General features: G+C 27.0%; 1 protein-coding gene across 3 annotated transcripts in view; it reads right to left on the bottom strand.

Annotated features, from left to right (window-relative positions):
• Positions 1-12,930, bottom strand: part of LOC101236248 (SH3 and PX domain-containing protein 2A) — a 56,478-nt gene extending 43,548 nt beyond the window's left edge. For 2 of the 3 annotated variants that reach the window (XM_065807426.1, XM_065807427.1), the window contains exons 1-2: positions 12,590-12,841; positions 8,130-8,210 (exon numbers count right to left, since the gene is read on the bottom strand). In XM_065807426.1, the coding sequence (XP_065663498.1) occupies positions 8,130-8,210; positions 12,590-12,670 (162 nt within the window). In that variant the 5' untranslated portion in view covers positions 12,671-12,841. Of the gene's footprint in view, positions 1-8,129; positions 8,211-12,589 lie in introns of all 3 variants that reach the window. The other variant, XM_065807428.1, reaches the window with a different exon arrangement.
• Positions 12,931-25,882: the final 12,952 nt, after the last annotated feature.

The following is a 25,882-nucleotide window of genomic DNA, read 5'->3' as shown; positions in this document are numbered from 1 at the left end:
TTAAGATCATTGAATCCTTCCTTACCAATCGTAGTATAAAAGTTGTTCTCGATGGACAGTACTATTTTTCATATCTTGTAACTTCAGGAGTTCATCAAGCTTCTATTCTTTGACCTATACTTTTTTTAATTAACATTAACGATCTCCCAAGTATTTGAGCTTGATAGGATCTCATTTCTGCCACAGCATGGGGCTCTTAGTGGCTGGTGAACTTTAACTTAAACAAAACTCAATTTTTTTCAGTTAATCGTTATTGCAATAATCTAGGTCTTCCTATATTTATGAACAATAATGTACTGAATGAGTTATCTACCCTTCATCTCCTAGGGTTAATTCTTTCTTCCAAGCTTTCTTGGAAAACATATATCAAATCCATTGCAAAATTAACATCTCTTAAGGTTGCATCTCTGTTTAAGTTTGCATCGTACTTGCCACTTTCTTACTCAGGACTCTATTGTTTATCTCTATTAATCACAAATCTGTTCTTGTATGGAATACTGTTGACATATGTAGGGCAGATCATTCAATGATGCTCTTTCTCTTTTAGACAAGGTGCAAAAAAAAAAAAAAAAAGATTAAATAAATTCTTTTAAGTAATGTCAGGTTGACAAACTGCAGTTACATAAACCTGAAATACCGTTTGTTATTTTCAAAGGAGGTTAATTGTATTCTAAATGGATAGAAAATGGACCACCAGGATGTGCTTTTGGAGCAAGAGCAAAAGAATGGATGAAAGACTATCTGTTTGAAAACTAGTATTGTACTTGATATTTTGTTTTCTAGTTTAATCATATTTTATTGCTCTTTCCTTGCTTTTTACATTTTTGTATTTAAACTGAATAGTTTTTGTTGTTCACGAAGATACTGAAATAAAATATTTCAGTATCTTCATATATTCATTCACAAACCTAATTAAGAAATAAAAATATTTATTAATTAGGTTTGTGGAACACTTTATGCCATTTGTCACACAATATTAAAAATCAGTACACTTGATCTATGATGGTCATGGTAGCCATTTAAAGAGATCCCAAAGTGCTGAGACAAATTGTGTTCATATTAAAGAGAATGATAAATAAAAATGTTTGGGCAGAATTTGTATAAAATTCTGCCCAAACATTTTTATTTATCATACAGAAATTTTACAAGTAAAACAAAATAATAAAGGTATACCAAGAAAAACAGAATTTCAATAAAAAATCTGAAAAAAAAATTTTTTTTAATCAAATTATAGGATTTTTTATTATTATTATTATTATAGATTACTAAAGAATATGTTTAGTTACTTATTATTATATTAAAGTTTTTTTTCATCATAAATTACTGTAGATTTTCTATAGTTATTTTATTTTCTAAATATCACGAAGTTCGCATTAAAAATATGAATAAAATATTTCAGATATTTTAAGCTCGCCTATTGCTATAAATTAATTTTGTGTTATATTTATTGTTATTAAATGATTATTATCCTTATTAAGATTCTGTTAAAAAAATTATTTTGTATTATTTAACCAACTGCAAGCTGCTGACAGCGACTTGAGTATGCTGAAGCATACTCAAGCAATACTACCAGTGGCCGCTTTTGAGTATGCTGAAGAATACTCAAAAGGTATGGTAGCAGCTTTTGAGTATGCTTCACAATTTATCTTGTTTTGTGCATAAATTTTCACTCTAGACACAATGTTTGTTTGTTCTTAAGGTTTAATTAATACTCTACATAATCAAGAACAAATAAGAGCCATTTTTTTTATTATAAAAAGTTATCACTTTACAAAGTTAAATCTTGAGTTATCCTTGATAAAAAAAAAACTTCTTTAAATTTAGTTCTAAAATAATGCAGCGTTAACACTGTAAAATTTAACTTGTATAAGTGTATAAGTATTTAGCTAATTACAGTATGATACAGTACAATAAGTATTTAGCTAATTAGTAATTACAAATCGTTGTGTTAATTTGACCAGGTTCTAACTGATCTGTGAGTAGCTTAGAGTAAATTGATGTCAAAAATTGTTATACTCCTACCATAAAAATTTATTAGTATTAATTGATAATATTTTTCACCATAGCATAAGCATTTGCCTTTAGTATCAATATTTTTAACTAAAAAATGTTTCACTCTTTATTGAAAAATAAGTACCCCCTAAATGCAGTTAGAACCTTGTCATAGTGAAATAGTCATATCTTCACTATGACAAGGTTGTAACTGCGGTAATAACAGTTAGAAACATTTTAGCTACCTTTTCTGATTGAATTTGTTAACTACTTTTAAATTTTGTAACTGAAACAATAGTATAATAAACAGTAACTACCATATTATCTATCAACATTCTACTGTTATATTATATTTAATAACATTACATTATGAATTAAAAGCTCATTTTATAGGTGAAGAACCACTAGTTAGTAATCTCGGTCCTAGGCATGTTCAAAAGAAAATACATCCTTTAATTGTGCAAGTCTAAATCTTTGGTTTAACATTCAAAACTCTAGAAGTTGATGGGCTATTTATTTGAATAACATATTAACAATGATAAAAAAAATTTTTTGTTAACTTGTTTGAGGGTCTTTATCAATCGAAGTGGACTATAAAAATTAGCTATCCTTGTGAGCTTTTCAATTTAATTATGCACATTATCCTTTTTCTGAACACATAAATGAATAGGAAGTAAGTATTTTTTAATAAAATAAATGTTTGGAGTAACATAAATAACTCGGAAGTTATTTTGTAATGTAACACACTATTGATATTATGCTGTTCCGACTTTGATTCATATTGCTTTTCCTCTGCCACAACATCCAATATCTTGCAAAAGGCACAAGAAAAACGCTTTCCGGTATTGTCCATCATTAATTCAGTCTATAATACTCAGTAATGTTGTTTGGTTGTTGTATAATATGCTGCAAAGTTAATAAATAGTTAATAGCACTTAACTTGCCCATAATGCTTTCTCTTATAGAAAATAGTTTCCCTTCCAACATTACTAGCTTAATTTACACTATTTTTAAGTCTTTTTAGATCATTTAAAAAATATTTTTTAATTATAACTGCTTTTAAACACAGCCAATAAAAATTTATTACAAATTTTATAATATTACTAATGTCTATAAAGTAGTAAATTAAAATTATATTATTTTGTTCATTAACTATATTCAAAGTTATACACTCATTAACTAACCGTTAGAGATAACCGATGGGTAATAAACATGTATGACTGACCGTTTGGGGCTAGACACAGCTAAATGTCCTTACATTGACTGACAGTTAAGGATATGGGCTGCAAAATGTACTTACATTAACTAACGGGAATACTGTGAGAAGATGAACTGTCATTACTAAATTTAAAAATTAGTTTTACTTTATAAAAACCATTTATTTTATTTTTTTAAAGTTGTTTCAACACTGATAGAAACCAGTACTTTTTGTTGTGTCATGTTTATAAAAAAGATTTATAAAAAATAGCGAATATTAGCATTTTTACGATATATATATTTTTTTACATCAACATCAAACTAGAACACTATACGTTGATATTGAGACCAATGTTTTTATATGATTTTTAATGAGCATGAAATTCTCTACAATAATATATTTAACTGAAAAAAATTTGGAACAGTCTGCAGTTAAAGTTCACCCTAACCTTTTAGTTGGAACCTTATCAAACTAAATATTAGTTTACTAAACCTCCAGATAGAACTTTGGCAAATTGGTAGTTTGCCAAAGTTCTATCTGGAGATTGCAGTAAATTTTTTGTTTATTCTGTTTGTCATAATAAAAATAGTCCAACAAAGTCATAATCTCAATTTTTGAAAAAATGTCAGTTAGAACCTTGTCAAACCTATGTGACGCAACGCCTTATGAAGAAAAACATTATTTTTATACTTTTTTATATTTTTATTTTTTGGACTTTTAAGCCCATAATTTACTATTTATAATATTACTATTTATAAAAACAATGGTTTAAGGCACTTCTTATAATTCAATGATGAGTGTTAAAAATTTATTTGATTAAAAAGTTAATTTATTTAGCTTTTTATTGATATATAGTTTGTTATACTTTTAAAGAAATTTACTAACTGAATTTTAATTAGTTGTCAATGTTATGTCATACAAATTTTATTCAAAAAAAATTTGGTTGCTGCATAAAGATTTTTGTTAAAACAGCTGGTAACAAAAGAGTTTATGAAAGTTTAATTAACAGCATTTATTTGCTAAACTTTTCATCGGGTACAAATATTCTTGAAATTCTTATTTTATCATGCAAGAATATATTTAATGAAATTTATTCTGTAAAACATGTATTGCTTATTTCATTTTATTTTTAAAATTAAACAATTTTTGGTCAAGATTGCAAAAAAGTGCATTATCGAGTCAATTTTAAAATTGAAATTGTTTAATGAAAAACTAATTATTGTCAAGTCAGGTAGATTTTTGATTTATAACTTTAAGAGACAGGTTTCAATATAAAATACTTGCCAAATATGAAATAAATTAGGAAATATTAAATATAATGTTTTTTAAGGCACACTGCAACACATTGCCAATTTAATTCACCATCTGTCTTGAATTATTGCCATAAAACATTAATTATTGCTTTAATTAATAAAAAACTGTCTGTAAATTTTTTAAGTGTAAAATTTATAAATATTTGGTAACTAAAAATGTAAGAATTCGGCAAATATCTCTAATAAATGATGTCATTTGCCAATATTCTTTATTAATTAAAAATTTAAGAATTTGTAAAATGTCACTTCGATAGGAGAACAAAAATGTCATAGTGATAAACTAGAAGAAAACCCTACTAGCTTAGATAAACTAGAAGAAAAGTTCACATTGTTTACATAAAAATAAAAATGATTCAGAATATATAATAAGGTGAACAACATCTTTTTTAAATACTTTTTATATTTAAGAGAATATTTATTATATTTTAATATAAAAATCTTAATTTTATTTGGTTCTTGCGCTCTATAAATAAATACTTTTTTGTTTAGCTTCCTATAAAATTTATAGGAAAGTCATAAGATTGATAATAAAACCATATTTCAAAAATCAAATAATATTGATTTAAAAAACAAAACAATCTACAATGACGTCAATTACTAAAACTCTTTGGAATTAAATGCACTTGAATAAATTATAAAGTCTGTAGATTGTGGCATACATTTTAAAGATTTTGAGAAACTGGCTAACATGAAGACAACGAGCTTCAAGTAAAACAACAAAGTTTGTTTTTCTTGAATTTTCCTTTCTCATTTTGTTTTACTTAAAAAAATTCTGGTCAAACATTTTTTTTTTATCATTCTCTTTAATATGAACACAACTTGTCTCAGTACATTGGGATCCTTTTAACTTATGGTACATTAAAAGCATCCATGGACAATTATATCCATAGTTTTAATCATTAATTATTTTTATAGTTTTAAGTCATTAAGTAATCATTTCTTTTACATGTTTTACATCTTCAACTTGTTTCTCCGCGCAGCGGCCTTGTTCGTCAAGGTTCGTGTTTCGGAGTTATAGAGTTGAGAGAGGGTTATAACCACAATTAAGTAGCCTCCTCGTATGTAGTGGCCTTCTCGGCCTTGGGGAGGTGAATTAACATAAAAAAAAAAAAAAAAAAAAAAAAAAAAATAAACACTAGAATAAATCTCTTGAGAACAAATGTCATTTCAAAAAAATAATACAAAAAGCTTTTAAACTGCAATGATGTTTTATATAGCAATAGAGAACATCAGTACTTTTGAAACCTCTTTTGTCTTCATGTTTTTCATTCAACATACAACTTTTTAAGTTTTCTTTTAATTGTTTTCTTTCTTTTTAAGTATCTTCTTTATTTCCCAGTAACTACCAACTTAAGGTTGGTAGTTACTGGGAAATAAAGAAGATACTTAAAAAGGTCACCAAAAAGTTTTTTTTTTTGAAAAAAATAACTTTATAGATTTTATTTGTAAACGAACTACTATTTACATCAATTAATAAAAAAAAATTTAAAATTTTGCTAATTTTTTTATGCATAATCAGCAAAAATTAGTACATTTTAATGAAAAATTAGAGCAAACCTCAAACCTAATAACTCAAGATAAACTAGTTCATTTTGAATCAAATTTAAAAAATGTTCTCTACACATACTGTACTAGAGAATGAGCAAAAAAAAATTAAATTAACAAAGCTAAAACTTATTTGTGTTTTATTTTTGTAAACATTTTGTTGAATGGTTGTTTTTTTTTCAATTTTTTTTTTTTACATTTTAGTAAAACAGTCATATAAATACAAAAAAAAATAGAAAACTGCTTAGCTCATCCTTTAGAAAATATTGTTAGGAACATTTCTTGAAATTTTCAAGTAAATAGATAAATTTTTGGCTAATAGATAAAAAGTGAAGAAAAAAGACAAAAAATAAAAATCATTTTAAAAATAAACTATTGTTATAAAGCTCTTGCAGAATAGCTTTTTGGAACACCAGATTCGTCTTCAGTGTCAATAAGCACTTTTTTAATAGCTCTTACGGTTTTTCTGCAATGTTTTACATTGTTAGTTAATTTTTCAGTTAAAACTTTAACTCTGTAAGGGGTTGTCCATAAAGTACGTACGCCAAAAATTTTGAAAATTAACCCCCCCCCCCCCATGTTGCCATGTGTACTTTTAAGTTCCTAAACCCTTAAATAGTACATATGTTTTTCAAATAACCTCCCCGCCCTCCAATTTTTTTTTTCAATAAAAATTTAATTCTTTTATGAATATTTTGCTGTTAATTGTTCCCGTAGTCACAAAACAAGACCTTCTTACACCACATTCACAAATTGCTTGGTAAACGATGAATTTTTTAGCGAAATTTTGCATTTCAATGCATTTATAATTGCAATTCAATTTCTTGCAATTAATTGCTGAATCATATTGGTGTCCTGTAAGAGATCGGAAATATGCAGCACAATAAGTTTCATCGTCAATAATCAAACAAGATTTTTTGGCACATAATTAATAATTAAAAGAGATAAATGATGAAACTCAAGTATCAGGACAAAAAATAGAATCTTAAATATGAAGCTCTGCAATTGAATTGAGCAATTACTCCTTAAAGTTTGCTTATTACATGTTGAAACAATAGATTGCAAATATATTCTGATTTTAGGAGTTTTAGATAAACCATAGAGAATATGAGTTAAAATTGTTTAATGTTATTGGATTACACAAGAGTTAATAAATATTCCCATTTTCCAATAGTGCTACCTTTTTTGTTGTTAACCTGTATTTATGGGTGCCTTCTGTAATTTTCTGCAAAATAGATGAATTAATTGGTTGTTATTGTCATTTCAAAAAACATCCATAAAAATTAGATCATTTTAATCTCTTCACTCATTAAATTAAACAAACTTTTTTTGCAAGTAATTCCCACTGGGTATAAACAAAATACCCTTATTCAGGATTTGTAGTTTGGCATTTGATATTGTAACAATTTATTCAGAATTTCTAGTTTGGCATCTAATATTGCAATAATTTATTCAGGATTTGTAGTTTGGCATCTGATATTGTAATAAAATTATTATGAGTTTCTCATTAACCTTAATCAAAAAAACTTCAAAACAAAACATTACTATATAAAACTTTTAACAACAAAAAACCTAAAGTGTTATAAGAGCAATTTTTTTTTTCAGAAGATACAAAAGATAATAAGAAGACCATAATGGTTGCAATACTTGCACATGCAAGATTAATAATGAATAATAATCAATTTTTATATCACAACATGGTAATACACTTAGGTTGTTTTTACTTAGCAGATTTTACCTTACTATATAAATATACTGGAATATTTATACCAACCCTAATTTAATCCAATTTTATTTTATTTTATAGGTAACTTACTAAACAGTGTAAATAATAACCATTAATAAATACAGTACTTTAAAAAAGTGATTGACATTAACAACCCTTGGACCTAATCATTATTTTGATAATAACTTGTTAATCCATAATAATAAATCACAATTATCTTATTCATAAAGATCCCCCTCCCCCTTTCTAAGTACCCCATCATGTTATATTAGAGTAAATGTAAATAACTTTTTTTAATTTTGACAGGAATGTCGAATAAAATAATAAAGTAACAAGTAAAAAATATAAAAATTGCCTGAAAATCAAACAGCATGCTATGTGGTCGATAAATCATTGCAATAGTATTGTCACTCCACTTTAACTGCAAGATAAATTCCTAAAACAAATGTAAAACTAAAACAAAACAAATATAAAACTAAAAAATAACAAATATAACTTTTAATCTAAATAAAGCATATGGAAAAACATCAAAACACTTTTAATTAGTCAATGATGTTATGTATGTATGTATGTATGTATGTATGTATACATTTATATATAAATATATGTAAGTTAAGTTAACTGCCCAATTGAATTGCTCCACTAAGATTTCCATATTTCAATCATTTTTTTTTTAAATTGAAGTGACTCACCTCAAATTAATTTACCCTCACCGTGAGGGTAAAAATTAAATAATTACCCAGCAAACATTCTATAGCAGAATTTTAGTGGACCTATATATGCATTTTGAGCAGTCCACTAAAACAATGTTTGCTGGGGATGAGCAAAACTACAAAGGACACTCAAAATGCTTATATAGATCCAATAAAATTATACATTTATGTGAGCACTTGCTCACTTTTTTTTTTATCTAAATCGATACAACTTTTTTAGAAAAAGAAGAATAATGAATGAAAAGATTGCAGCCCCATCCCAAACTCTCAGTTGATGTATCAGCACTCCACTACAAGTCAGGCTATTTATTAGTTGATGTATGCACTGAAGCTCCTGGCAGCAGGCTTTTTCAGTATGACGTCACCCTGCTCACCTAAATCAGCAGTATAAGCAATAAATTCTTATGTTTAGGGATAGCTCAAGTGACTTAAAGGTTACAAAAACTATGAAATTCAACGAATTATGAGTATATTTTAATTTATTTTTAACAAAACATTATTTATTTTTGAACAAATTAATAGTGAACTGTTTGCTCGATTTCTGACAGTGTTTATAGTATCAGTCTGATAAAGTCCAGCAAACTCAAAATTTATTGTTTTGAGGTCAGCCCGAATATGTCTGATTCCTGGTATCAGGGTACATTCTGCGATAATGCTTGACAACTTGCAGCAGGAATTGCAGCTGAAACAATACGACTCGACTGTCAAAGAAACCTAAGCTAACAAGTTCTTGTGACAAGTACGACAATTGATTGGAAAACTTGCGTGATGTTGACTTAACTTGATGTGATGTATATATATATATAACTTTTTTTTAAACTTATTCACTTCCAACAAGGTTACAAGCATTTGCTATTACATTATTAGTTACTATGATACAAAGAATAGTATTAAAGTACAAGGAAACAGTTAACTGAAGACTAAAGTTAAACTAAGATAATCTTGGTCAAAACAGGACGTATAGTAAGACTATATATATATATATATATATATATACATATATATATATATATATATATATATATATATATATATATTATATATATTATATATATATTATACATATTATATATATATATACTATATATATATATATATATATATATATATATATATATATATATATATATATATATATATATATGTATATTTATATATACATATTTAAATTTAACACATTTAACCTCTCAGAAAGTTCCTATAAGCCCTACAAAAAGCCTAATGACGAATTATTGTATATTAATGTGAATTCGAACCATCCCCCTCAAATTCTAAAAAAAATTCCAATTTCAATTAACAATAGGCTGAACCAAAACTCTTCTAATGAAAATATTTTTAACTCCTCCAAACGCGTTTATAAAGATGCCCTTAAAAAAAGTGGCTTTCAAAATTTCAAGCTAAAATTTGAAAAGAAAAATGCAAAAAAGCGTAATAGAAATAGAAACATTTTCCTCCCTCTAATAAATTACATAAGATTTTTAACAGAAATACCATTAAAGTAAGTTATAGTTGTACAAAAAATTTAGAAAGAATTATAAAGGCCACAACTACGCATTAATTAATAAAAATGAACATTTAAAAGAAAAAAACACTGATTATTGTAATTGTAAACAAAAAAAATTTTGCCCTTTAAATGGAAAATGCCTTTCGAAAAATGTAATTTACAAGTGCATCGTTTCCTCTCAAAATAACCCTGATAAACAATATATTGGCTTAACCGAGGGCGAATGGAAAAAACGTTATGCCAACCACAAACAATCGTTTAAACACGAAAAATATTCGAAAGAGACTATGCTGTCAAAATATATTTGGGATTTAAAAGAAAAAAATAAAAGTTTTAATTTACAATGGTCTATTCTAAAATCTGCCCCTGCCTATAATAACATTTCCAAAAAATGTATGCTATGTTTGCAAGAAAAATTTGAAATAATTACTCATTTAAATCGGAAAATTTATTAAATAAAAATTCTGAATTAATTTCTAAATGTAGGCACAAAAATAAACACCTCTTAAAAAATTATAAAAATAAATGACCAAATTAAACTATCCCCATTCCAAAGAAATTTACTTAATAATTACTTTGTGTAACTTCCCGTTAACCAAAAAAATATAGTAATTTAAATTTTTTTTATAATAATTTATAACAAATTATCCTGTAAAATATTTTTTTCTATAAATTAAATTTTTTTTTGAGATTTAGTAACTCTTCCTGATGATCCAGCAATGGTGAAACTTCAAGTAGAAGAAAAAGTTAGATAAGTGTTTTTTACTAATTTATATACATACATACATATATATATATATATATATATATATATATATATATATATATATATATATATATATATATATATATATATATATATATATATATATATATATATATATATATAGGCATGAATGCAGCATTTTTTGATGTTTGAGATACCTAACTTATAGAAATGGAACAAACTCCAAAAATTCATGTTTATACTTATATCAAATAAGGATGCTTTTCGAAAAATTGCAATGATTGGAGCCTGGGAACAAAAAGCCCTAAAATTTTAGTTACACCTTCCTTAAACGTGAGAGCAACAAGTTGATAAAATAATTTTTATACTATTCTCAACCAAGTATATATTCATCAATAAACTTTAAAACTCACATAATAATCGCTTAGCATTCAACAATTATAGCCTTATAAAATTTGGAACCCCCTCAAATTGACGGGGGTTCAAATTTTTTATAGTCATAGTTTTTAAACGCTAAAAGATTTTTGTGTGAACTTTAAAATTTGTTGATGAATATAGATTTAGTTAAGAATAGTGTAAAAATTATTTTATCAATTTGTTGCTCTCACGTTTGGGATAGGTGTAAAATTTTAGGGCTTTATATATATATATATATATATATATATATATATATATATATATATATATATATATATATATATATATATATATATATATATATATATATATATATATATATATATACATTTTAATAAAAAAACCACATAGGATTGCATCTAAAATTTAAACATTTATATATATATATATATATATATATATATATATATATATATATATATATATATATATATATATATATATATATATATATATATATATATATATATATATATATATATATATATATATATATATATATGTTTAAATATTAGATGCAATCCTATGTGGTTTTTTTATTGAAATAAAATAATCAATGGCTTAAAATAATTTTGAGAAGCTTTTTCTTTTATTTAATTGCAACCTAAGGCTAGTGTTAGATCTGACTTTAACCAACAATCTTTTTGGTAATTTTTAAAAAATACTTATTGTTTATAAGTTTATTTATTTTTTTTTTTTTAGATACTTTATACTTTTTAAATATAGTATTAAAACTTAAATACTTTATTAAAACTATGCTTAAACTTAAGCATAGTTTTAGTCTCTTGAAAATTTTTGCATAAGCTTATAGAGCATGTTTCAAAATTTTTATATGCTTACATAAAGAACAAAAGACATGTAGTGTTTGATATCAATTTGTTAGAAACAACAGCACACCAAATATTGTTCATAGAACCATAAAACTATATTTATATTTTTACCTAGTTTAAAATGTTACACATAGTCCACCTTTTTTTCTTTTATACAAGCATATTATAAAGAACTAAAAAATATTTCCTATTATATTAATAAATCAAAGTTTAGTGATTTAATATAAATTAGAATTCGGTTTGGTATTCAGTGTCGCTAATAAAAGACAGGGCTGCCATAAATACATACATTGCAGGCTTGCCATGTGCAAAACCTGGAAAAGATACACATAGCAGAATGCCATATATATCTTTTACAAGAGGAAGAAAGCAAAGAAAATAGTGTAAAATCATGTAAAAATTACAAAACATAACCGATTTGCTTAATAAAACCAAATTTTTATCAAAGTGTCAGATTTTAAATTTCTAAAAAATATTTTCATAAGACTCGTGTTATTATCAAACAAAGCATGGTCATAACATAAAATATTGAACAACAATAATAAAAACAAAATACGATAAACGATATGCAACGCTTCGTAAATAAATTAATTTTAAATGTGTACAAAAATAATAAATTCATACATTTCTTTTGCCAGAAATTTTATCCTTCTTTATTTTTTCAAAGCCCATAACTTTGATGTCAATAATATGCTTTTTTTCCATATCAAGAAATAATTTTTTTTTATTTGCCTTATAAAATGTACAATATTATGCACTATTAATGTGACATAAGTGATTATATCTATATTAGTGGTAATACGTTATTACTGAAATTTGATATTGTGTTTAACAACCATCCTGCTATGTTTATCATCCTACCTATTGTTTTATACTGAAATTAAGATTTGTTAGATTTTGCCGTAACTTTATTTCATAATCATTTTAATTTGGGGTACATAATTGTACTTTTATTATTGTTCTATAAAAGGGCAAGCACGAGGTAACAATTAACCCGTCATTAGTTACTATGGTAAAGCTATTTTTATTAGAAAAATGCCATGGTAACCGTTGGCTAATTAGGGCAATTGAATTTTCGCGATGAGGTAAATAACAATTTACTTTAAGGACTAGCCGCCTAACTCCAACTGTTGGTATAGCAACCTAAAAGCACTCTCGCCAATAAATACTCCCGGGAGTACTTATATCCTAGTAATAAATTCTTTTCCAGGAAATAAGTTCTTTAATATTTTATTCTCAAAAAAACTGAATTTAAAGAAGCTCTAACGCTTATTGCTGCTTATTGCATTTAATTTCAAATATAACTTTTATTTTTGTTGTTTTTTTCGGAAAAAATTTTCTTAAAGTATTTCCAAAAAACCTTGAAAGATTACTTATTTATAAACTGAATGCATTTGACATACAGTCAACTCTCGAACACTGAGATGACCGGGAAAAAAGTTCGAGATATCGAGAGTTTGAGATCTCAAGAAAGGCGTTGAAAAAGTAAAATTGCCCGACTTTCATTAAAAAACAAGTTATTTTTCTGACATAAATCATTAACAACAAAAACTACAACTTTTGGAAAAAATCTGTTATCTGATATTGCTTCAAATTGTCCATCCTTTCCATCTTCATTAAATCCTCAAGTTTCAGTGCTAAGGATTTTATTTCATTTCCGTATTCTGAGCTGTATAGCGAAGCATCTTTAAGCGTTGAAAGCATTTTTTAATCGAACATAAGATTGGCGTGGTGGGGCTTCAACGTCAATACCTACGTCAACGCTATCTTTAACTTCATCGTCGTTTTTAATTTAGGGTCAAAAATCTGAGCAATAGTTTCAGTATTAGTAGCATGCGGACCAGTGGTTACTACATCACAATCTAAACCAATGTAAAATTCTACTAAGAGGTCCTCTTAGACGGCACTAGGAACTAACTCTCGAAAACGGTCAAGCTCTTCTGTCAAAGATTTAAAAGGATGATCATCATCAGCTTATGCAATACTTTTGTTTGTTTTGCTGATACCAGCTTTTTCAAAGAAGTTGATGACAGTGATAAAAATAAGATCTTTGATTGCTTGAAGTAAAATAATTTTTGGCAAGGGTTCGTTATTATCGGCTACCTTGATACACAAACGCACAATTTTGTGACTATAGTAAGCTTTAAGACATCGTATTACGCCTTGATGAAGGATAGATGTGTTATTAGGGGTAAGAAATATCTGGTTGAAGTTAATTTGTCTTTCAATGTGTGGATGGGCAGAACAGCTAACCACCAAGAGTTCTACTTTCCTGTCTTGAGCACGAAAGATGAATCAAGCTTCTTTACTCATTTCGTAAAATACCCTCGGTCATCCAACTTTTAAGCTGATATTTACATGTGCAAGGGAGTTGTTTAATGTGCTCAAAACATCGTGGGATTTTAGAAACTCCATTCACAAACATAGGTAATTTTTCTCCTGTTGCACTCCCTGCTGCAATACCTGTTAGTCTGACTTTAATATTTTTTCCCCGAAACATTTTACTTGTGATAAATGGTGCGTTTTGTTCGGTAGGCAACAAAAAAAATAAAGCTGATATCGTTCCTAAAAATAGAAACAGAATGATTGAATTTTAATCACATGTTTGAAAAATTCTATGCTGGTGCATTTGTATCTGTTTATATTTAAATTAAACAAGATTTGACAAAATTTAACTTACCTCTTTCTTCAATAATGAAACCAACAATCAGACGCTTTAAAATCTAACTCTCCTTATGCTTCTGCGAATTTTAATGTCTTTTCTTTCAGCACGGTGCCATCAATTGGTACTTGTTGACTTCTTTCTGCTACAAACCACGTGAATATGGCCTTGTCTACATTTTCGAAATTACCACTACGAAGTTTCTTTCGTTTAGATTTTGTGCCATTTTTTTTCAAAGTGAGGTTAATAACTTGTTGTTTTTTTTTAACTTAGGTTGATATTGTGTTCTTTGGAATACCATACTTTTGGGCTAACTCTTTCTTAGAGATTCCTATTCTCCAGGTTTTTTATTACCTTTCCTTTTTCTACTATAGCTTTATTAGTAAGTTTTCGTTTAACGAGGGCATGTTATCGTGTTTGACAAAAAACAATAAACGATCATTTTCATTTACTCGACTAGATTATTTACCATTCCAAAATTGGAATTTATAAAAAAATTAAATGTTTTTAAACATTTCTTGAAATAAGTTGTTGAAAAGTTCGAGATAACGAGAGAAAATTGTTCCGTGGGCCTAAAATATTGTTTGAGATATTAAGGTTCAAGATATCGAGTTCAAGATATCGAGATATCCAAAAAATTTGAGATATTAAGGTTCAAGATATTGAGTGGATTTTAGCCTAAACGAGTACTTTATGTCCATATGACCGCAAAAAGTTCGAGATACTTAAAGTTTGAGATATCAAGTATTTGAGATATCTACAGCCAACTAAAAACTCTTATTTACATATAATCGGTGTATACACAATCTGTGTATGAACCAAGCCATTTAAATGAAAACTTTCCTAATTTTCAAACATCCTTTTTCGATTTTTCAAAAGCACTTTATTTTTTTTCTTTTACTTTAATTCCATTCAAAAGAAGCATTTAATTACTTTTACTATAATTTGTTTTAATTATTTTGAGCAACTTGAATATTTTTGTATGCACTTTTGAAAACTTCTTCTCTTAAAGAAATAAGAAGAGCAAGAGCTAAATGGCAAGAACTGCATCAAAATTTTTTCTATCAAAAGGTTTCAGGTCATGTTTTTTAATATCAATTAATCTATATTTAACATCAACAATTAGAGTTGGTTAACACTAGCACTAACACGATTTTGTAAATTAGTCAATACAGACTACTAAATGTATAAACCCTCACGGCGTACAGTGACTAAAAATAAAGAAAAAATTGAAAAAAATAACACATCTATCGCATTTTAATGTAAAATTGTCTAAATATTAATACTCCAGTAAACGTTTAGGATTTACCATCGCGTTACGTCATTTTAAAGTAGTTTTTCAGCTTTTCTAAGCGCGTTTCTTAAAGTTCACGCGGTCCCCCATGCAAAGTCTGCAAGCAAGTAGAATTCTTGTTGTTTTCTGTTTATTTTGCAATTAATATAAAATAAAAGTTTTCTTAGTAAGTTGCAATTTTTTTACGGTTCACTTTTTTCTTAGCCCATTTCAGAACATTTCTTGTTGTTAATAAAGCACATTTTATTTTGCATTTTATAAGGCAATTGGTAGCTTAATTCAATTTATTGTTTTTTGTTTTCTTATACCTAGAATCAGAAGAATTGTTAAAAATAAAGTTTTTTAGACAGGCAAACTGATTCTGATTTCAATCAGTTTTATTTTAAATTGAAATTCTTTTTGTGTATATAACATATAATTTAATTAATTAAAAATTACAAAATTAAATTAATGTTACTAATATTACCAAAATAATGACGGGTGAATGATTACTTGTGCGCGCTCTTTTATAAAATAATAAGAAAAAGTTCTACATAAGACCCCAAAATGAAATAAAAAAGTTACGAAAAAATCTCACTATCTTTGTCTTCAGTTTTAAAACAATAGGTCGGATGATATACTATTGTTTTAAAACAATAGGTCGGATGATATTTTATTATAATATTTAATTATTGTATAATTATTAATTTATTGTTTTAATAATGAAAATGAATTATTATTCTATTTATTGATTTAATAATAAATAGAATAATAAGCGTAACTTTTTTATTTCATGGTCATTTTATTTTGGGGTCATATGTGGTACTTTTTGTCATTATTTCATAAAAGGGCGCGCAAAAATAATCATTGACCTGTCATTAGTTAGTATGGTAAAGAGATTTATATTATAAAAATGCCATTATAACCTTCGGTGAATTTATGTTATTTATATCGCCGTAAAAATATAGCCCTTAAAGAATAGCTACTGAACTGTCGGGTTTGAAAAAGATTGCTCAAAAGGTTCATTGTTAATCCACCCATAAAATTTTAGTGTTTTATATTTATCAGAACCAAATAAGTATAAAAAGGAAAAAAATAAAAAATAAAAATACTTTTTGCTTAATTAAAATTTTATTTTGTCTAAACTCAATAAGTCCTAATTAAATATGGTATTTCTCAATTAAGTGAAAATGAAATATTACAAAGACTATTTCACATTTGTAAAATAATCTCTACATTGTCTCATTATATTGTATGATGATTATGTTATTATATTAGCTATGATAATTATTTAGAAGCGCTAAATGGTGACAAAAATGCGATATTAGAATATTATCGGAATAATGTCAAAATGGAAATTTTAAAATAAATTCTAAAATACCATCTGAAAACAAAATTGTAGAATCAATATAAATATACGAAAGTAATGTTGAAAATGCAACTAATAGAATAACTTTTTATTTTTAAATAAGAAACCGGTTTCTTAGGCCTTAAGAAGCTTAGCCACTTTTCGATGAGAAACATATTTTATATGTTTCTCATCGAAAAGTGGCTATTAGGAGTTTGAGGAACCCTTATAATTCACCTACACATCATTACAACATAAAAATCACTTTTTTTTTGTCTTATTTCTAATCTGAAAAAACAAAGTTACCCTGCAAACATTAGGATATATTAGGAGTTTGAGGAACCCTTATAATTCACCTACACATCATTACAACATAAAAACCACTTTTTTTTGTCTTATTTCTAATCTGAAAAAACGAAGTTACCCAGCAAACATCGTAGTTGTGAATTTGCAGTGGACCTATATAGGTCTTTAGAGTGGTTCATTGGAGTTTTGTTCATCGGTTACTTAGTGAATCATTAGTGGCATCCAATTTAAACCGTCAGTTGATACCTTTTTAACATGTGATAATGTGGCTAGTTATTGGCTAGCCACTTTTGGCGGCTGCTGCTAGTGGTCTACTAAGTAACCGATGAGCAAAACTAAAGTTAAATGTTTGCTAGGATAGCTAGAGGAGGATAGCCAGAATCTATGTACAAAATAACAAAAAATACAATTGATTAAAAAACTAATAATAATTTCTTCAATTATTAGAATAGTAATTTTTTTAATAAAAAAGGAGATTGACTTAAAAAATGAAGATACCCAGTGGGCACGGGTCGTAAAAAAAACGTCTTTTGAACGTTCAAAAAACTGAACTTAATTTGTACTCAGAGGCGATTTTACAGGGGGAGGGGGTATACTCCCCCTTTTTGGAGGGGGGCAGAACACCCCCCAAAGAAGGCGACTTCCACTTTACCCTCCCCCCCTTCACCCCCAAAGAAGGTGTTTTTCAAGCTATAGCCGGTTTTTTTTACGAATTTGGTCGGCTAGTCGGGTATTTGAAACAATTCAGTAGGGTAAATTTTAGTTTTGAGGACCTTTGTTTTTTTTGAAGGATTCACCCCCCCCCCCCTCATTTAATTTGTAGAATCGCTACAGCTTGTACTAATACAAAAATATCTTTAAACAATATTTATAATTATCTTGGAGCATTAGCATAGACAGTCATCTCATTTTAAACTTATTTTAAATTTCTATAGTATCTTCTTCATATCAATATTCTTATAAGATTGTAGTTTTATGACGTCATCTGCTAACAAAAATCTAAATCTCCAAAATAATTAAAAGTTGTTGAACAGTATGTTTGCAAAAAACAAACAGTTTGACGTCTAAACAATCTTATAATGTCTTAACAAGCAGTTTGAGCAATCTAAGAATGTCTTAACAAAGTAGAAGAAATTATAAGATAACAAGCGTGTATACTAACTTTTGTATTTACTAAAAAGAAATTAATAATATTCGCTTATTAGCTTTATTAGATGCTACATTAGTGTTGCTCTATAAATTTGTGATATTATCTCGGACTATTGAAATTATTCCAAAACTTTTTTTTGACATTATTTTAGACTTTTGATGTTCTTTCACAACTTTTTAAACATTATTCTTTTATTATAAATTTTTGATGTTATTTTACAACTTTATTTGACAATTCTTGATATTATTTCTCAAATTTTTAAACATTTTTGTTCCATACCATTTTTCTCATTATTCCGGAGTTTTGATGTTATTTCACAACTTATTCAACATTACGGCGTCCTTAATATTAATATTAAGTCTTGATACACAATTATGATATTAACTCTATATTTTATTTTTATCTTGTATTTTAAAAACATTTTTAAAATAATATAGCAAATCCTTTGCTTTATGAATTGTTTAATTTTGAATTGCATCGCATTTAAAGTTTCTGTAATAAATAACGTAAGTTATACATTAGCCCCGACTGTCTACGATATAGATTCTCAAATTTAGGCTAAAGTAAAGCCCCTTCACAACAAACAAAACAAACATAATTTATCGTAAGATCTATCATGAATTAGTTTTATTATTAATGACGTGAAATATAATTAATGACGGAAACAGTTTTAAGACTAGTGCGCGTCAGTTTGATTTATACTTGTGTACTTCTAATGTATAGTCAATAACCAATTAAATGTTGATTTTTTTATATGCATTGGTAAAATAAAAAGCAAACAGAATTGTATAATTAGACTTTTTAACTTGTCAAAATTTCTCTTTCTGCTAAAATACTTGGGTCATCTGAGTATGTTGATAGATTTCTTAAAGATTTTATTAAAGTTGTTTGATATGGTTTAACCACTTTATTTTACGTAAAACAAGTTCAATTTTAAATATTCCAACAATTTTTTGCTCAAATTTTGAACGTTCAAAATCGTGTTCAAAACTATTTGGGTGTCGGACAACAAAAACTATTAATTGAATTTAAACTTAAATGAAAAATTGGTTTCAACATTTTCAAATATTTATATATAAATTCAATATATTCAACATAAAATATTTTATAAATATTATATAAAACATATTTTTATATATTCAACATATTTTTATATATTCAATTTATTCAACAATATATTCAAGTTTTTGGAGTAAGATTTACCGATAAAAAGTCTTTCGAAGCCATCTTTACTCCTGTAAGGTGAGCTGAAAATGATTTTTAAAACTCCATACTCAACTTGATCTGCAGGAAAAAGGTCACTACTTATGAGGGTCAAATATTTCGTTTACATGAAAACGTAATGCTTTCACACTGTTTATGCATGCTTCCCACCGAGAGTAACTCAACACTGAATGTAACTTTAAACATTAGAATTAAAGAAGTAAACCTTTTTGAAGATAATTTGTTAGAATATTCCATTGCTTTGTAGAAAAAAAGGTATGCAAATTTTGAATGATATTAAAAAAAAGTCATTGAATTAACTGAAAATTTTGCAGAATTAGATAAAGCTAAATTTAAATTACGGCGTGTACAGGGAACAAAAATGCCAAAGGTTTCAAACTAGAAACTCGTGCTTGAACGTCAGAATAGCAACCTTTATGCATGTCTAAGTCCATTTTTTCCATGGCTATTTTGGCAAATGCCATCGGCGTTTGCTCAAATAGCCATCGGCATTTGATTTCTTGGATTGCATAATAATTTTTTCCTTATTAAATTATTCAAAGATTAATTATTTTATTTCCTTTTTTTTTATCGCCTTGTGCGCTCTTGCGAAATAGTAATATTTTTATATAGTAATATTTAGACAGAAGTTCAATCAATCCAAAAAAATTTCCATCTTTTGTATGGTCCAAATTTTAAATTGACCAACAAAAAGCTATGATTTTTTTAATTTAATTAAAAAAAATTATAGCTTTTTTTAGAAATTCACAATAATGCCTTCCACCTCAAAACTTGTGTCTTCGACCCTGTTAGAAAGATTTTTAATGCAATAAGAATAACTCAACTTGTTTTTCGTCTCGAATTACAGAAAAAATTTTAATGCGCTTAGGATTTTGTTTGACAAAACTTAAATCATCGCGATCACTAGAGTATTCAGGCCCCAGTTCAGCGTCATAACCTGATGGTTGTTAAACAACTTAAAAGAATTATTGGATATGCACGAAAACACTTTACTTAAAATATTCAATGAACGCTTTCAAAAGCTAGAAAATGACTTTTAAATTATAAAAGATGAGAACAAACAGTTAAAAAAAGAACTAGATCAAACTAATTCTACTCTTCAATTCCTTATCGATAAATATGAAACAATGAAAGAAACATTAAACAACAATAAAAATAAAATATCATCTCAAGACAATTTTAAACAAAAAGCAACAAATCTTGAAAACGAATATCTTAAAGACAAAATGGCTGAGTTAGAGGATAGGAGTCGTCGTAACAACCTTCGGTTTGAAGGAATCGAGGAAACTGAAAAGAAACGTGGAAAAACAGCGAGGAGAAAGTGAGAAAACTAATAAAAGAAAATTAAATATAAACGAAGAAATACATATAGAACGCGCTCACAGAACGGGGAAGAAAGAAAACGATGACGGAAAAATAAGACGAAGAAGAACTGTTGTAGTTAAATTTCTAGATTATAAAGATCGTGAAAATATACTAGAAAATTATAAAAAGCTAAAACTATGGAACGAAAAGATTCACATCAATGAAGTTTTTAGTGAACGAACAACCGTCATTCGTAAGCAATTATTTATTAAAGCCAAAGAAATACGTTCGTCAGGTAATTTTGCCAAAGTGGTATATAATAAATTAATCACCAAGTCTTTCGAAAAGACTATCTGATAATCAAAAAAAAATTAAAATTTGACGTTTTTATGTATATGAGTATATATGTATAGGAATGTAAATCCTGGCTCGTGTTCGTGAACGGCTCGGTGATCGGCTCGACAAGAGCTCGTTCATGTTCGGCTCGTATGGTAAACGAGCCGGGCTTGAACAAAAAATTAGGCTCGTTTATTTAACGAGCCGAGCTTGAACATCATAGGCTCGTTCATATAGGCTCGATTAAAGCTCGGTAACAATTAATGTTCTAATTATGTTTTTATGTAGCAAGATATCTCCTTTCAAATTCCACATATTTTTTATATTTAATTATCTAGATTCATTCTCATGCAAGTTTGTTGCAAAATTTCAGATTTTCAGCGCACTTTTGAGGTTCAACTTTCAGAGAATTAGAGGAAGGCTTTTTATCTTGTTTCATCCAATGCAATGAGAGCAAGACTTATATTTGTGAAAATGTAATTTGAACTATTAGAGTGCAGTGTTTAATAGAATTATTATGTTTGTGAGAGTTTACATTATGCTTGAACTTTGAACATTAAGTTTGAATATTGAACTATTAGATTTAACTTTTATTTTATACTATTAGATTTGTGGGATCTCATTTCATTATGTTGTTTATTTGCATGTTTAATAGACTGTAAGATTGTTGATTGTTGTTTGTTGATTTGGACTTGCATTATTTACAGACGAGCCTTTAACGAACAATTTTTTTTTACTAAACGAGCTTTAAACTAACAGGTTACAATAGTTATTTCGAGTTTTAAACCAGTCGAGCTCGAGCAACATGTAAAACAAGCCGAGCCCAAACAATACTAAACCTTGACGAGCCGAGCTCGAACAAAGAATCTCATGTTCGAAACGAGCTCGAGCCGAGCCTGAACACTCTTAATATGTAAACGCTTGGCTCGTACGGCTCGATTTACAGGCCTATATATGTATGTAATATGTACACATTTATGTGTGCATACATATATATACTGATGCATATAAAAACTTTTGAATATTTTCGATATAACAAAACAATACAAAATGGATTCAACTTATCAGAATGATTTTGAAAAAATATCGAATTTATTTCAAACCAATACTTTTAATTTAGACTATGAATCTGATCCAGATATTAATTATTTTAATGAGATTTATGGATCAAAATTCGAATTCTCTTACTTTTATCCAGATAAAATTAAAAGCATATTAAAAAATGATAATCGTAATTATTTTAATATAATCCAACTTAATATCAAAAGTTTAAAAAAGAATTTTGATAGCTTTTTAAATATGATTTGTCAAACGGAATATTTTTTTAACGTTATTTGTTTAACTGAAAACTTGGTGAACAGAAGAAGATTTTAAATCAAACTCTAATCTCCATCTTACAGGTTTTAAAACAGTGTTTTTAAAGCGTAATATTAATAAGCGTAGAGGAGGAGTTTTTTTTTACATAAAAGAAAACATTGGCTTTAATATTAGAAGCGAAACGAGTGTCTCTGATGAAAATATTGAGATTTTAACGGTTGAAATATTAAACAAAAAATTTAAAAATATTTTACTAAGCTGCTGCTATCGGCCACCAACTGGAAGAACTGAGTACCTAAGCAATTATTTTGTTCATAATATAATAGAAATAGCTAGTCAAGAAAAGAAAAAAATTATAAACTTGGGGATTTCAACCTAGACTGTTTCCAGTACAATGAAAAACAAAACATTACAAAGTTTTATAACCATTTATTTGAAACGGGAATTATAAATTATAAAATATAAATAAACCCACCAGAATTACAGAGCTTTCATCCTCCTTAATTGACAACGTTCTTACCAATGACTGTTTCAATATAACGCTCAAAAAAGGTATTGTAAAAACTGATGTTTCGGATCATTTTTCAATTTTTTTCTGCTTAAGCGCTGACCTCAAAACAAATACGCACGGAAAAGTAACAATAAAAAAACGTATTTATTACAACAATAACCTAAATGTATTTAAACAGCACCTTTTACATCAAGACTGGAGCTATATAAAACTCTATGTTAAATATCTTAAAAATAAATCAGACAAACATAAAAATAACTACACAGCTTATAAAAATCTATTTGAAAAACTCCGCAAATAAGCCAAACAAATTTACTACTCTGACTTGCTTATGAAACGCAAACATAATGAAAGAAATTACTGGCAAACATAAAGCAAGCACAAATTCGATGCCGAATGCTATAAAAGAAAATAAATTAGTTGCCGATTCAAATGAAATCGCTGCCGAACTCAATAAGTTTTTTTCAACAATAGGCCATAACCTATCAAATAAGATTCCTTATGTAGACAACAACTCTGTTGACGAAATTATATCTTCACCAAATTCAACTATAAATTTTTCAAACCTATGTAATTATGAATTTGAAATAGCATTTAAATCATTAAAAAGGAATAAAGCAATTGGACCTGATGATATAAATGAAAATATTATAATTGACTCTTTTAATGTGATCAAAGATATCCTCTACAAAGTCTTTGAAGCATCTTTTACTCAAGGATCTTTTCCAGATAGTTTGAAAATAGCAAAAATGACTCCAATCTTTAAAAACAGGTGATCATACCAATATAACAAACTATCATCGTATCTCAGTTCTACCAGTCTTTTCAAAAATATTAGAAAGAATAATGTATAACAGAATATACACTTATCTCATCTTTATTATCTTTATTATCTTATTGATAATAAACTCCTCAATAATAATCAGTTTGGTTTTCAAAAAAGCAATTCTACTGAACACGCTATTCTCCAAGTAACGCACAGTATTGCCGACTCATTTAAGAATTCTCAATTCACACTAGGCATATTCATTGACTTGTCAAAGACTTTTTATACTGTTAATCATCATATTTTAATTAAAAAGCTGGAGAGTTATGGTGTAAAAGATAAAACCCTAAATTGGTTCAAAAGCTACCTAATTAATCGCAAATAACTTGATTATAATAAAGAATCTTCATCGCAAATAATAACAAATATAGCATGCGGTGTCCCCCAAGGGTCCATATTTGGGCCACTGTTATTTTTATTATACATAAATGATCTTTACAAAGCTTCTAACTTAACGACCTTGAATTTTGCGGATGATACAGATTTATTTCAGTCGCACGAAGACATAGATATACTTTATAATAAAATGAATAATAAACTAAAAAAGATATCATATGGTTTAGAAAAAATAAATTGTCTTTGAATATGGATAAAACAAAATTTTTACTTTTTTACCCAACCTCTAAAAAAAAGAGAATCCAAAATATCTTGCCTGATTTATTAATTGACAATACAATCATAAAAAGAGAAAAAGTTACAAAATTCTTAGCAGTCATGATAGATGAAATTTTATCTTAGAATCAACAAATTGATAATACTTCCATGAAAGTTGCTAATAGCATTGGAATTCTATATAAAGCTAGATATATACTAAATAAACACCAACTAACTCAACTATATTATTCATTGCCATATAAACTATGCTAATATTATATGGGGAAGCGCTCACAAAACCAAACTTAAATCTCTCTATCGGCATCAGAAACACGCAGCATAATTAATTTTGCAAATCGTTTTTCAAGCTCAACACCACTTCTTATAGAAATGAAAGTTTTAAATATATACGAATTAAATATTTTTAATATATTATGTTTTATGTTTAAATGTAAAGAAAATGTATCTCCTAGTGTTTTTATAAATCTCTATAATTTGAAACCCAAAAACAAATATGAACTTCGTTGTAGTAAAAATATTCAAGAGCCTTTTTTAAAAACAAAAATTGACCAGTTTTGTATTTCTTATCATGGTCCATTTCTCTGGAATAAAATAGTATTACCTAACTTTAATTTTTCTTTCAAGTGGTCTTAATCTTCCTTTAAAAAGAAATTAAAAGAAATAATATTTTCAACACAAAATATATTCATCTAATAATAAATATTATTATTATATTAATTTGTAATAAGTATTAAGAAATAATATTTTCAACACAAAATATATTCATCACAAAATATATTCATATTTTTAGTATTTCAAGTTAATATGATTTAATACATTATTTTTGTTTACTGTATAAAGAATATAATTTATACAACATATATTGAATACTTTATATTATAATATTATTCAATATTGAGAATGTTATATACCTATATTATAAAATATTATGTTAAAACTTGCTTAACATCTGAAAAGTATTATAACGCATATGTATTTTTTTAATGTACGAATTTTTTTTTATATAGATTGTAAAGAACTTCATGATAAGATCATGTGATCTCT

Source organism: Hydra vulgaris, chromosome 10 (genome assembly GCF_038396675.1).
Source record: "Hydra vulgaris chromosome 10, alternate assembly HydraT2T_AEP".
Lineage (NCBI taxonomy): Eukaryota > Metazoa > Cnidaria > Hydrozoa > Anthoathecata > Hydridae > Hydra > Hydra vulgaris.
This window is presented reverse-complemented; position numbering and strand designations above follow the sequence as displayed.